Genomic DNA, 14,531 nt, shown 5'->3' with positions numbered 1-14,531 from the left:
CATTTTCAACTGAAAGTAATCCTGATTGTGGTATAGAGTTGAACTATGTGGAAAATGCACAATACTCCCCCAGCAATACAGTAGAACCCATTAGACTTTAATTTTTAGTRTATTCCAAACCTATATGAGTTTTTTATGTATGTCTGTAAAGTCATGTGTCTGTTTTGCTTTGCAAATGTCTAAAATTCATTTGTAATGTTTGTTGTCCTGTCAGGAAATTTTAATGAAAACCCCAAAGATGACAACTTGAAACCAGATGGCACAACAGCTCCAAACAGCAATGAGCTGGGAGACAGCTGGGAGGTGCCTGACCCTCGACCTGAGTGAGTCCACATTAGCATTATTAGGTCCTTATTGATTCTCTTCTTMTTATTCTGCTCACTGATCTGAATTAGTGAAAGAAAGAAGTCAATATTAAACCTGAAGACAATGAAAATTTCAGTTTTTAATTCATGGAAAACTTGAGCCCAGGTGGGTCCTGAATACTCAAATCAATTTTTTTTCATCTGATGGGGCAGATGAGTGTTGACGACTGATGATCCAATGATTACTATCAAGTCATTTTTTGTGCTGGTAAAAAGAAACTACCTGCTGCATTCAGTCATGGTCCATGGTTTCTGCAAGTCATTAAAAAGTATTAAAAGTAAATAAATGCATTTATTTGAAACCAGTACCTTGAATGGAATTAAAGCATTAAATCTGAACCTCATTGGGAATAAATATTTTCCTTTGTCTTCAGAAAAACTGAGGAGCAATTGTTGAAACCTCAGCTGGACATTTTTTTAACCTCAGTTGGACATGTTTATCTCCCACATAGCAGAATATGAGTGAATCAACATTGAAATATGGTTAGGCMTGAATATTGAATCTTTGTTGTAATTTTATAAAAAGTGGTTGGTGACTTACTTGTTAAAACAATGTTAGATGTTCAACCATAACTGATACCATATAATATTGATTCAACATTGATTAGACATTGGCATATCAATCATTAGAATTCAACCATGAAACATTGATTCAACAACATCTTTTCAACATTGATTATTTGGCTAGAATTGAATGAATGTTTGATGGTTGATTCACCATCAATCATTGACCTTAATCAAAATTCCACTTTTTTGACCATAATTCAATAATGAATTAACATMTTTTGCTATCTGGGCTGGGTGATCGATTATTTTTACTTGAGAGTCACATGTGGAACTACTTTAATAATTGCTTGTGGCCGTCTGTGATGATCGCAGGACGAGTCTCGCGTAAAGGTCAAAAACAAAATTTTAGGAGCACGTCCACAAAAAATTCAAACAATTTTTCAAAAATTGTTCAAGTTGCATGTTGTATATTCATTCTACCCTGTAAAAAATGGTTCAAATAAGTCATTAAAGCCTAAAGGTAATCTGATATGCATGTCCATAATGTGTGCATGGAAACGTCTGTCTGAAACTGTATGATGCTGTGGTCAGAATTGTTTCTATGTGCTGACTGATCATCATCTTTGTGTGCTGTAACATAATAACTGATGTTCCACATGCTTTCCAGCTGTACTAATGGAGGAGGGCAGGAAGACTGTGACAAACAGGTGGAGGAGGAGGCCAAGAAACCCACCAGCTGTGGAATCATCACTGATCCCAATGGTGTGACTCTCACACACACAAAGTGCAAGATGCTTTAGCTCTTGTCTAGTTCAAACTAAGGTCTTTAAAAACTCTGCTTACCCAGGATGCCTGTTTCATCAATACTTTCTGATCTATTCTTCAGGGATCTTTAAGCCATGCCACTCGGTTGTTCCCCCGCWGTCATTCTTTGAAAACTGTGTGTATGACATGTGTGCCACGGGAGGTCAGACTGTGGCTCTGTGCCAGGCCATAGAAAGCTACGCTGACATGTGTGCTGCTGCAGGAGTTCCTATCTCATGGAGGAACAACACCTTCTGTCGTAAGTCTGCCTGTGATGCACTGTATACGAAATCACTGAAGCATTACTGTGGATTTAACAGCAAAACATTTTTAGTTAGGACAAAAAATGTTAGGTGTGGGGTGATTGTTTCTTCAGGTTTTAACTCATGCAAAAACCATGTCAGAATACACCAACATACTATATGTGATAAAATAGAAAACGTTGTTTTATGTGAAAAGTTTAACAAAGATCTACAAGCAAGATGTTAACAAATGCTAGCAGCTTGTAAACACTCCTGGCAGGTTCTATTTTTCTTCTGCTAACAAGCAAAACCTGCAGAACCTGTTTCCTGTAGCTGAGGAAAGACACAGTGCTGCCTATAAAAGGAAGAGAATGATTACTGCTCAGTAACATCTTGTTTATATTACAAAGCTCAGTTCAAATCTAACTTCAAACTGCTGCTAATATATAAAGCTAATGAGGTGCAATAACCACATCTTCTGGTTCTGCGGAACTGCTGCTGCTCAATGAAGAGAGAAAACTCTGAAACRGGCTGGTTGAACAGYAAGAATCTTTATTTTGCAGTCCAGGAGATTACTGTCAAAAACCAAATTATGGCCTCCAAGCCAAATGATTCACCAAGTAAGAAAGATGAAGTACGAAGGCCAAGGGTAGGGGCGTACAAGCCTTTTTATAGATTGCACAGTGTAGTTCAACAGAGGCATCATAAATTTTGTCACGGTATACCTTAAGCATTCCTCTTCCTAATATGGTAATATGTGCCGAGCTCTGAAGCTGGCAAACCAAGAGATGTAACACATCTGTGCATTCATGAGAAGAGGCCCCCACTCTTGGACACTACACTAATGATGCTAAAAWTCTAACCAAGATTCCATGTATGAGTTTCATTGATAGAAAGTGAACAATCAGGATATGTTCCTCCTGCAATAAGAGTCCTATCAGTCTCTGGTAGAAGTCATGATGCTTCCTCAGTTTTCATTGATTGTTTTCCTTTTTTTTGTCTCTCTCAGCACTGAAGTGCCCCGCTGGCAGTCATTATGACCCATGTGGCCCTGCTTGCCCCCAGCCCAGTTGTCAGGACCCTGCAGGCCCTGGAGGCTCTTGTGATAAGCCCTGTGTGGAGGGCTGTGTCTGTAACCCAGGCCTGGTTCTTAGTGGAGACAAATGTGTCTCCATCAATGAATGTGGGTGCACTGACGAAGATGGAAAATATCGTCCAGTAAGCAAACATACATGCATACATACATACATACATACATACATACATACACACACACATACCCACCCCACCAGCCCAGTGCCTACTAATATAGGAAATAAGACACATTATATGTGAAAATATAAATGTACTGTATATACTGTACACACAGGCAAAGCTACATTTCTTTGGTTGTCAGGCTAGAAAGTTTGGTGATAATTTCAGCTTCTGGGTTATCTATCAATGCCTTGATGCTCCCCAGCATCTCATGTTCAGCATCCATCATTCCAGAAAAATCTAGATCTGGCATCTGAAGATGACTCATTGCCAATAATAAGACTCCTTTTTCAGCCCCAAAATAACTTGTTTTTGTACATCTTGTACATTTAATCTACATAATCCCTCTAGGCTCTGTCTTTAGAAAATGCAATTTATTATTAGTTTTTTTTACTATGCACTCAAATAAAGGCTCGGATGGCTTCAAATTTTCTAAATTGCAGTGAGAATACATGTGAAGCTTTTATTGTTGGTCCTAACACTACAGATCTGAGAAGTGTGGACTTGTGTTTGTCATTCATTGACTAGGAATGGGATTCTAGCYATTACATATCACATGGATTATTGTAACTCCGTACGACGGCATTAGCCAGGCCAACCTTTCTCGACTGTAATTAGTTCAGATGCTGCATCTCACCATTTAACTTGAACAAAAAAGCATAAATCCAACGCCAGCTTCCATTCATTGACTGTTTGCTCATTTTAGAATTGATGTAAAAGTTTTATGGATAGTCTATAACGCCTTGAATGGACAGGCGCCTCCGTATCTGTCTGAACTCTTGCATCCTGATTTGCCCTCCAGATCTCTTCGACCTAATGATCATTTTCTTTTTCTTGTCCCGAGATCCAGGCTGGTTCATACAGGTGATCAGGAATGTGGAACTATTTGCACCTTTATATCAGAAAGGCTTCAACTCTTGAAGATTTGACGTTTCATCATTTAATTGTTTTGTGCAGCCCTGTCACCGGCAACAGTATTTGTATATTTGTGCTATGTAAAAAAAAAATGACTAGATCTTATACCTGTGCAGGTTGGAGACTCTTGGTTCACAGAGATGGACTGCTCAGAGCGTTGCAAATGTCTTGGAAATAACAACATCACCTGTGAGCCATGGCAGTGCAGCCCCGCGCAGGAGTGCAAGGTGGTAGAGGGGGTTCTGGATTGTCACTCTACAGGTAACCTGGACCACAGYCTCACTGCACAGACTCACTAAGACTAAAACAAAGTTTCCCTGCACATGCAGCTGAATGACAAACTTGTTGCAGTTGAGAACACTTCTTTTCTCATCACTTCTTGTAATTTCCCCCATTACCTCCTGTTGTCTCCCCCCCTCACTTTCCCCCATAGGCAAGGGAGTGTGTCATGTAGCAGGAGACCCACACTACTACACTTTTGATGGGGTGATGCACACATTTATGGGGACCTGCACCTACACACTGGTGGAGGTAAGACATTTCTCTGAATTTTATTCCAGACAGTCATGAAAAGTTAATACACAAATCTTTCCTCACATTTATTAACAAAAAACGAGCTGGAAACATGACTGATACAGTAGGTTCTGCTTGACTGCCATACTGAATGAAGACACTTGGAGAAAATAAGTTAATAATAACATTTTTATTTATTTCTTAGTTTTTATTGGACAGTAATGTTTAAACAACTGGTTGAAACGCTATGCCAGAATAATCAGAGTATAGCTATGTGGTGGTGAACACTAGGTCCTAAAATATATCAAGGTCCAGAGTTCCCTTGAAGGTTTTTCTAAGGCTGCCGACAAACTAGACTGTTTGTTCAGTTGGGGGTGTTTATGTGACAAACCTGGAACTCTTCTAACAAAAAGTTTGCCATTTTATTAACTTTTGTTTTGAATTTTACAAATGCACYTTGTTGTTGAAGAAAGTTAGGCCTCTATGTTTGTCAATGATTTCAGTATTTTACATCTTTCTATGTTTGTTCTTTGCACACAAATATATAGTCCCAACACACAGGAGCCAGATTGCTACAACATTCAGACAATGATTCAAAGACACAGATAAGATATACTCTTTCATTCCAACTAGACAAATGCCACCCCACGTCGTCAGTATCACAGTTCATAACAGCACTGATATATTTCAGAAAATTGTCCTTACCAGCATGCGGCCATACTCCGATGACTCTGGCATTTAGTCCTGAATTTGTTTGCACACGTAAAAATTGTGTTATTCTTGCATTATTTATTTCAAGTGTATTAACAGCAAACTAAATCACACAAGCATTACTCCACAATAAGGCAATAGTGTTTCATTAGTCTAAAGAAGAGCTCAAAATGTCCTTCTGAACGGAAGGAAACACTGATGGAGTTCTGGAATTTAGTTCCAGCTGTCCYACCAGAATTGGCCTCTTTCTGAGTGTTTTGTTAAAACTCTGTCCAGTGCTTCATAARATATTTTCTTAACAAACACACAGATCAGTCTACACACTCTGCTCAGTAGCTTGTGTTTTGGAAATTTTCAACTCTTACACTGAAAAAGTTGTTTGTGTTTGTTTCTGAATTTTGCAGGTGTGTAATGCCACTCAGGTGACTCCCTTCAAAGTAGTGGCTAAAAACGAGGAGCGTGGTCAACCAGAGGCCTCCTACGTTCGCTCAGTCAAAGTCTTCCTACCTCACGACACCGTGGTTGAGCTGCAGAAAGGCCGCAGAGTTCTGGTAAACTGCTTTGCCTCAGCCTTATTCRTCACACTGAGTCTTCTAAAACAAACCCAGCAAGTTACTGACTTGTTTTCTGACTCGCTGTAGTTAAATGAGCGGCGGGTAAAAACTCCTCTTTCCATTGACTTGGTGGGAGCCAAAGTGATAACCAGTGGATCCTACAGCCTGCTGGACACAAACTTTGGTCTGCAGGTGAAGTTTGATGGAGTACATCACCTGGAAATCACTGTTCCTGGAGAGTACTTTAACAAGGTACAAACACAACTGTTTCACAACTGGCAGTTTCAGTTGTTTAAAGCTTTTAACCAATTTCAACCTTGTCCCACCTGTCTTTATTTTGTTCTAGTGTGTTCTATTGTGTTTTATTCTCTAATTATTTCAGTTGAACAGTTGCAGCTGTAATAATTTCCCTCGGGGATCAATAAAGTATTCTGATTCTAATGATTCGTATTCTCCAGGTGTGTGGAATGTGTGGAAACTACAACCACATTGACTCTGATGACAACCTGATGCCCAACAAGAAACCCGCCAAGGATTCCATTGAACTGGGAAACAGCTGGAAATCAGAAGGAGACAGTGATCCTGGGTCAGTGACCTACATTATGTGTGCTTACTGAACTGTTCCATCTGACTAATGTGTAGCCAGCTAGAAAAATCAACATTTTGTGAAAATGTGAAATGAGAAAATGTAGTGTGAATGCTAAGCAGTAAATGACCTGGCTGAAATTTGTTGAATAAGTTTAAACTGAATTATTCAGTCAAAAATTTCAACAATATGAACAAAATCGTAATTTGGCAAAACACAAACTGAAAACTGAACTCTGCTGAACTTTAGCTAAAAACTAAAACCAGTAGAAAAAATTGCTAAAAGCTAAAATCAACAAAAGTTAAGTTAAAATGATCAAAATAAAATCTCATTCAACTTTTAAAATGAGAAAYAAAACCAAATCATTCAATAAGTATAAAAGTACCAAAATCATAACCCTAATGGTCTGAATTAAATTAATCTTATGAGCTGCTTCATGGAAGAAGAACCTCAGCTTAGCCTGTTAGCTTTAGCATTAGCCCTGACACTATCACCATATATATGTATTAGCTCAGTGCTACACATTCTCCTCTTGTCACTGAGGTCCTCCATCCACATGACAGAGAGGGGAACACAGAAATGACTCAGTCTGCAACTGGAAATATGGATGGAGGACCTCAGTTTAGATTGTTTGTCGCGCTAGCGCTGAGCTAATACATATAAAGCAATGTAGTGTCAGCGCTAGCGCAAAGGGTAACAGGCTAAGCTGAGGTTCTTCTTCCRTGAAGCAGCTCTGTTGTCCTCCTTCCATATTTTCAGTTACAGGCTGAGTCATTTCTACCTTCTCCTCTCTGTCAACGCTCTCTGGTTTCATTTAAAAGTTGATTGTCAGACATTGTCCAAGATTAACCTTCAGGGTGGATATGGCTCACTCACACCGAGGACCTATCCACGTCATTGTTTACCCAGAATGCTTTGCATGTAAATAAAATGGCCCCGTCAGTGTTAAAATACATTTTGAAAATTTACAGAACTAAACAGCCTAAAGTATTTTTACAGTCTTTATTTTACAGTTAAAATATATGTTTATCAAATAAAGTCTGATGTTACAGCTAATCGGGGATCCCTTTAACAAAACGTTCCTACCATTATTTGTGAACAAGACATCCAGATACTTAAACTCACGGGAGGCAGAGACTTGCCTTCAATCTGGAGGGGGCATTAAACCCTTTTTTGTTTGATAACTATGGCCTTAGACTTAGTAGAACTGACTCACATCCGAGCTGCTTCAGTTCATTCRGCCACTTCATTCAGTGGCAAACTGCCCCAGTGCACACTGAAGTTCTTGGCCTGAACACGCCAATAGAACCATACCATTCGCATAAAGCAAAGACATAACTCTGTAGTTCCCAAACCAGACACCCTCCTTTTCATGAATGTGCATTGAGATTCTGTTCATAAACACTACAAAGAGGATCCGAGACTAGGGACAGCCCTGCAGAGTCCAACCAGCACTGGGAATGAGCTTGACTTTGTGCCAAGAATGTGAACACAGCTCCTGCTTTGGTTATACAGGGACTGGATCTCTCCTAATAACAAACCACACACTATATTCCTGCAGCCCCCACCCCACTCCCCACCCAGAGTGCCTCAAGGAACACAATCAAAAGTCTTCTCTAGGTTTACAAAACACATGTAGACCAGAGAGGCAAACTCTCATGGCCTCCTTAGCAAGGACAAAGATCTGTTACACAACCTTGACGGAAGCCACASTACTCCTCTTAAATCTGAGGTTTGACAGTCAATTAGAGCCTTCCTTCCAACACTCTGGAGTAAACATTCCTGGGGAGTGTGAGAAGTGTGATCTGAAAGTAGTTAGAACACACTCTCCTGTCCCCATTTTTAAAAATGGGAATCACCAMCCCGGTCTGCCAATCCACAGAAGTAGTCCCAGTCCTCCATGCAATGTTGAAGAGATGTGTCAAGCATGACAGCCCCACAACATCCAGACCCTTCCGTTTCTTGGGGCGAGTCTTGTCCATCCATGGCGCCCTGCCACCAGGGAGCCTTTTGACTTCCTCTTTGACCTCTGCCAAGGTAATGAATTTTTCTTCCCCCAAGTCTTCAGATTCTGCCTCCTCAAATGTGGACATAGAGGGAGGATTGWGGAGATCCTCAAAGTGTTCCTTCCATGTCTCAATAATATCCTCATTCCGGGTGACCAGTAGTGGTGTAAGAAAATATCGATACACTGAAATATCGCGATATTTCATTTCCCGATACTGTATCGATATTCTAAAGCCCTGTATAGATTTTTTATTAAGGTTTAAAATGTCTACTTTCCTGCCAGCCATTCATTTTTATGTTGTAGTTCAGCCTCTGACCACTAGTTGGCAGTATCGCAATATATCGGGATATATCGTATCGTGACCCCTCTGTCATGATTTGTATCGTATTGCCAAATTCTTGCCAATACACAGTGGCCAGTTCCCTGGGACACGGCATGCTTTCTTTAGTTGCTGAATGTTTTGCCAGAACCTCCTCAAGGCCAACCGAAAGTCCTTCTTAATGGCCTCCTCAAATTCCTCCCATGCCTGAAGTTTTGCATCTGCAACCATGAAAGCTGTGGCTCTTCTGGTCACACTGTACCCATCAGCTGTTTCAGGTGTCCTCTGGGAAAGCCATGTCCTGAAGGCYGRCCTYCTTCTTGATGGCCTCCAYCACTGCTGGTGTCCACCAGCAGGTCTATTGKTTGCTGCTGCAACAGGCACRGATGACCTTCAGGCCACAGGTCCTAGAGGCTGCATCTGCAGTGGAGGCCCTGAACACGGCCCAGTTGAATTCCATGTACCCGACCTCCCTCGGTAAATTTAAAAAATTCTCCCGGAGGTGAGCGCTGAAGATCGCATGGACAGGGGACTCACATTCACTATGCGTTTGGGTTCAACACGTCTGTCTGGAAGCCTTCCCCACCACCGGATCCAACTCACCACCAGGTAGTAATCAGGTGACTGCTCTGCCCMTCTCTTCACTTGATTGTCCAAGACATAGGAAATAGGAATGCAGCTCAGATGATACAATAACAAAATTGATCATCGACCTTTGGCCTAAGGTGGCCTGGTACCACGTACACTTATGGACCACCATATCCTCCCACATGGTATTCGATATGGAAAACATGTTTCTTAGCACAGAAGTTCAATAACAGAACACCATTCAGGTTCAGATCAGGGAGGCTGTCCCTCACTATCACCCCCTTCCAGATAACKCTGTCATTGCCCATATGGGCATTGAAGTCACCCAGCAGAACAAGGGAATCCCCAGATGGTACCCATTCCAGGACACTWTCCAAAGACTCCAAAAAGGCCAGGTAATCTTAACTGATGTTTGGTGCATAAGCACAAACAACAGTCAGAAACTTCCCTCTTACAGCATGAAGCTRCAGAGTGGCAACCCTCTAGTTTACCAGAGAGAACTCAAACACTGAGTCCTACAGCTGGGRGCTTGTGAGTATCCCCACATCTGCCTGACRCCTCTTTCTGGGAAACTCCAGAGTAGGAGAGAGTCCAGCCCTCTCCAGAAGKTTRGTTCCAGAGCCCAAGCTGTGAGTAATGATGAATCTAACCACAGTATATCTAGCTGGTAAGGATCAGCCTCATGCACAAGCATGGTTCCATGGTTCTGACAGGCACTCACCAGCAAACTCCAATGGCAGGCCTGGTTCCAGGGAGGTGGCCTGGTTTCCCTTTTCTAGGCAAGGTTTCTGGGTATGGTTGCTGGTCCATTTCATCAAGGGTTTTGRATCATTCTTAGGGTGACTCCTTCCTGAGGCCTGYTTGTCATGGGAGACTTTCCAAGGGGCTAATGCCCCAGACAACATASCYCCAAGGATCACTGGAGTACTCAGACCCCTCCACGACGTTAAGGTGGTGATTCTGCCATGGGTTATTCCCCCTATGACATAAATATCATATCACATCATATCATACTACTACATCAAATTTTTAAAAAATGTTTGATTTGAGCTGCATAAACAACAAAAACAAACTTTCACTATTACTTCTTATACATGTACCATTTTTTTTCTCTGTAGCTGTCAGCCAGACACTCGTCCAGATGTGCATCCTAACTGCACTGCAGAGGAGGAAAAGTTGTAYGAAGATCAGTGTGCCCACATCATCCTCTCTGACCGCTTCCGTCCCTGCCATTCTCTGGTGCCTCCTAATGCCTTCTTGGGTAACTGCATCTATGACATGTGTGAGTACAAYGGCATGCAGGCGACCCTGTGCGACAACGTGGAGGCCTACGCTCAGGCCTGTCAGAGTGCTGGAGTTACCATCAGCTGGAGAAACAACACCTTCTGTCGTAAGTTTCACTCACACTGACAGTTCAAAGTCCAGTTAGAGTATACTGGTGTTAYATGCCATTCTCTTCCTTCCTCACAGCTGTGCCATGCCCTCCAAACAGCCACTACTCTGACTGCACAGCACCCTGCCCCCCTACATGCTCTGACCTCTTCCCCATTTTCTGCCACCTCCCTCCAACCACATGCGTGGAGGGCTGTGAATGCAACGCCGGCTATGTTCTAAGTGATAACAAATGTGTTCCTCTGGACAAATGTGGCTGCCTGGATTTAGATGGAGAATATCATGATGTGAGTTCAAACTTTTGTAACTGGATGATGGGAACTACTAGGAAGATCAATTCATTTAATTTATAAACAGCATCAAATCACAACAAACATTGTCTCAAGTCACTGYACAAAAATCAGTCTAAGGACGCCATCAGATTGTGTTGAATTAAGATTTAAAAAGATTGATTTATTATAAATATTTTTATTATAATTATAGGCCTAGCATTCCCGAGCATCCGCCAGTTCTAATGGCTTATTCAGTGATAATTTAATGAACGTTCTGTTCTAACGTTCTGTTACACTTTATAACTTTGCACTTTATAAAATTATAAAATTTAGTCTTAAAGGGAGCCAATTGGCTCCCTTTAAAATTTATGGAGAAGGTTTTAGTTTGAAAAAAAAAATTAGTGCTGAGCATAGATTAAAAATTGTAATAGCGATTAATCTCAAGGTATTTTTGCGATTAATCGCGATTAATCTCACGTTTTTTCTTTTTTCTTTTTCCACAAACTATCACTTTGCTATGGCTGAATATGTAGGTTTGTATATTGCAATACACTCCATGTGTAACGCATTATGCACAGTTTTGTCTTTTTATCTTCTCATGGCTTATTTTATTTTATTTATTTATGTTTTGCTGACAACTGTGACCTTAGTATCAATCTTTCATTCCTCATGTAGTACTCATTTGGAATGAAAATAAAAATTGAATTTTTGATTTAACCTCATTATTCTGCACAAAATTTAACTGACTCAAAGATGTTTGGAGCATTTGAGGTCCTGTTTTATATTTAAAAAGGGGCAATGCATTAAAAAATTTAAACAAATAAAGCAAAGCAAGCCGATTTTACTTTTTTCTTTTTTTCCCCATCACCATTCTCAACCTCGTCTGCAGAACCTCCCTCTGTTTACTCTGGTTGTAAACTGAAGTGATGTTTTAGGCTGGAACTGCTCCAGTGGTGAGACAGTTTAGAGYTGCAGAGCTTACAGAGAACTGCACTTCTTTCCAGCCCACCATCGGGAAAAGTTTAAAAATWAAAAATGCCCTGAAGAATCCGCCATGTTTCTGCTCTGGAGTGGTTGCCTGCAGCTTGTTCAGGTTCATGAGGGCGGCTGCGAGTTGCCAAGCAACAGTTCGACAACAAAGGCTCTCATTGGATGAGACGCGGGACAAAGGCCATATAAACCAATAGTGATCAAGATCCCGCCTCTCCGCCGTGACCACTGAGTTTGTGTGTCTGTGTGTGTGTTAGCTRCCCACTGAACAGAGATCCGACGGAGAAATATTAATAAATCAATAACTGCGTTAACGCTCGATAAAAAATTATCTCTGTTAAGTGTCCACTGCGTTAACGCGATAACGCAGATAACGTGCCCAGCACTAAAAACAATATAAAGTTTTGCATAAATCTTTTAGCACCGCCAATGGAAATATATCCCTTTAGCATTAAAGAACAGAATTAAGTTTAAGATTTTCCTTTGTTCATGAAACAGCACTGAAAACAGAGAGACACTGAGGAGTATATACTGTAAATCCAGTGTGTTTGTGTGTAGGTGGGAGACTCGTGGCTGACAGATAAATGTGCTGAGTCATGTTCCTGTAACCTTGGTGGAAAGATCACATGTAAGGACCACAGCTGTACCTCAAACTCAGTTTGTGCTCTGGACAAGTATGGAGACTTGTACTGCCTACCCACCAGTGAGTCCAACACTTGTATGAGACAAAACATGAAACTATCAGTGAAAATGAGCTGGTTTTGACATTTTGTCTCCATCATTGTCTTCTCTAGAGTTTGACAGGTGTAGCATCTCTGGGGACCCTCACTATCGAACATTTGATGGGTTCACGCATCACTTCCAGGGCCCTTACACCTACGTCCTGACTCAGGACCACAATCTGCCAAGCAACCTGGCACCCCTGCTGGTGAGGGGGAAGAATATTAGGCGAGGGGGCAACAGCAAAATTTCACTTCTGGATCAGATGTACATTGATGTCTACAATGTCGACATTCGCTTCCTGCAGAAGAAAGTTGTTCTGGTCAGTGGTTTTTCTGTCTCTAGTTTTCATCTTTGTGTTGTTTCTTGTGATAAAATTKACCTTTGACTGTGTCTGCTGCAGGTGAATGGGGAGCGAGTCACACCTCCTATCAGTCCAGCCAGCGGCTTATCAATTACTATGAACTCAAAGCAGGTCCAGCTCACCACCGACTTTGGACTTACTGTACGCTTTGATGGAAACAACCGTGGAGGTAAAACCTATTAAAGCATGTAAATGAGTCTTTTTTACCTTTGTGTCTTGGTCCGCTTATTTCTTTCTCCACCAATCAGAGGTCATACTCCCCAGCACGTATAGGAATTCTGTCAGAGGACTGTGTGGGAACTACGATGGTATCACCAGAAATGAGTACATGAAGCCCGATGGAACAGTGGTCCGGGACCTGAATGTGTTTGGAGAAAGCTGGAGGGTTAGTGACCGACAGACTGATGGACCGAAAATGTCTGACCTCCGTTCTATTGTCCACGCCCACAGGTAGGTCACTACAGCAGTCACTGCTGTCACGTACACCTGGTTTCAGGTWGTAGATAGGTTCAGAATTAAACTTATAAACATTCTTCGAATTTGGAAGGTCGGGGCTTTGACTACTGTTAACTGAGACTTTTACTTTTTACACACTRTTAGCAGGGAGACTGTCTGATATAGCAGATCTGAAGGACCAGAGGATTGTATACCAAATATGGGTTTAGAAAATTTTTCAGTTATTTTGCTAAGCTAATCATAACAATGGCTATATAACAAGCAATWCTGCCAGCTCTGTAAGGTCCTCTTCACACTGGATGATGAGCCTGCTACACTTTCCACATCTTACATGACCAATAAGAATCACCCTCATAATTTCCTCCTCAGGTAACACTCAGCTTTTTGTCCTTTCCTGTCTGTTTGTAGACGAGAGGTGGAAACTGATCCAGACTCTGGATTTGAGACATCTGACTGTTCTCAGTCTCAACTCAATGAGTACAACAGTGTGAAAAAGTGTGGAGCTCTGTCTGACCCAATGGGACCGTTTGCTGCCTGCCACGCCACTTTACCACCTGCAGCCTACCAGGAGTCAGTACTCTGTTTGTGTGTGTGTAAAATGTAATGTTGGGAGCTCTGATTTAGTATTAGGACTACTCTGTGGAGACAACAAACAAACAAACAAACAAACAAATAAATATGTAGGAGAATAATTCATTTTAGTTGAAATGTTGAAACCAGGGAAAAACACACAATATTTACAGGTTTTGTTTTGTTTTTTCTTTCAATATAGCTGAAGAATTGTTTTTTTTTAATAAAGTCAGAATTTTATTTAGAAAGAAGTGAGATCTGAAGAGTCAAAATATTGATTACAGAAAGTCAAAACTGAATGTGCAAAATGTGTGAAATATATTTATGGACTGACTAAAAAAAGTAAAACATTTGTAAATAAAAATTTATTTATAAGAAAAAAAGTTTAAATTTACAGAACA

At 41.0% G+C, this 14,531-nt stretch overlaps 1 protein-coding gene across 1 annotated transcript in view; it reads left to right on the top strand.

Moving 5' to 3' along the window:
* The window catches only part of zanl (zonadhesin, like), a gene marked incomplete in the record, with an annotated part of 48,186 nt that overhangs the window by 21,240 nt on the left and 12,415 nt on the right, over window positions 1-14,531 (top strand). Inside the window, 16 exon segments of the mRNA XM_014023919.1 lie at window positions 215-323; window positions 1,540-1,634; window positions 1,759-1,935; window positions 2,928-3,136; window positions 4,204-4,348; window positions 4,521-4,618; window positions 5,716-5,862; window positions 5,953-6,117; window positions 6,324-6,451; window positions 10,485-10,756; window positions 10,837-11,045; window positions 12,579-12,723; window positions 12,815-13,062; window positions 13,144-13,273; window positions 13,353-13,554; window positions 13,969-14,130. Of these exon segments, the coding sequence (XP_013879373.1) occupies window positions 215-323; window positions 1,540-1,634; window positions 1,759-1,935; window positions 2,928-3,136; window positions 4,204-4,348; window positions 4,521-4,618; window positions 5,716-5,862; window positions 5,953-6,117; window positions 6,324-6,451; window positions 10,485-10,756; window positions 10,837-11,045; window positions 12,579-12,723; window positions 12,815-13,062; window positions 13,144-13,273; window positions 13,353-13,554; window positions 13,969-14,130 (2,641 nt within the window).

This window comes from Austrofundulus limnaeus, unplaced genomic scaffold, assembly GCF_001266775.1.
Source record: "Austrofundulus limnaeus strain Quisiro unplaced genomic scaffold, Austrofundulus_limnaeus-1.0 Scaffold396, whole genome shotgun sequence".
Classification (NCBI taxonomy): domain Eukaryota; kingdom Metazoa; phylum Chordata; class Actinopteri; order Cyprinodontiformes; family Rivulidae; genus Austrofundulus; species Austrofundulus limnaeus.
This window is presented reverse-complemented; position numbering and strand designations above follow the sequence as displayed.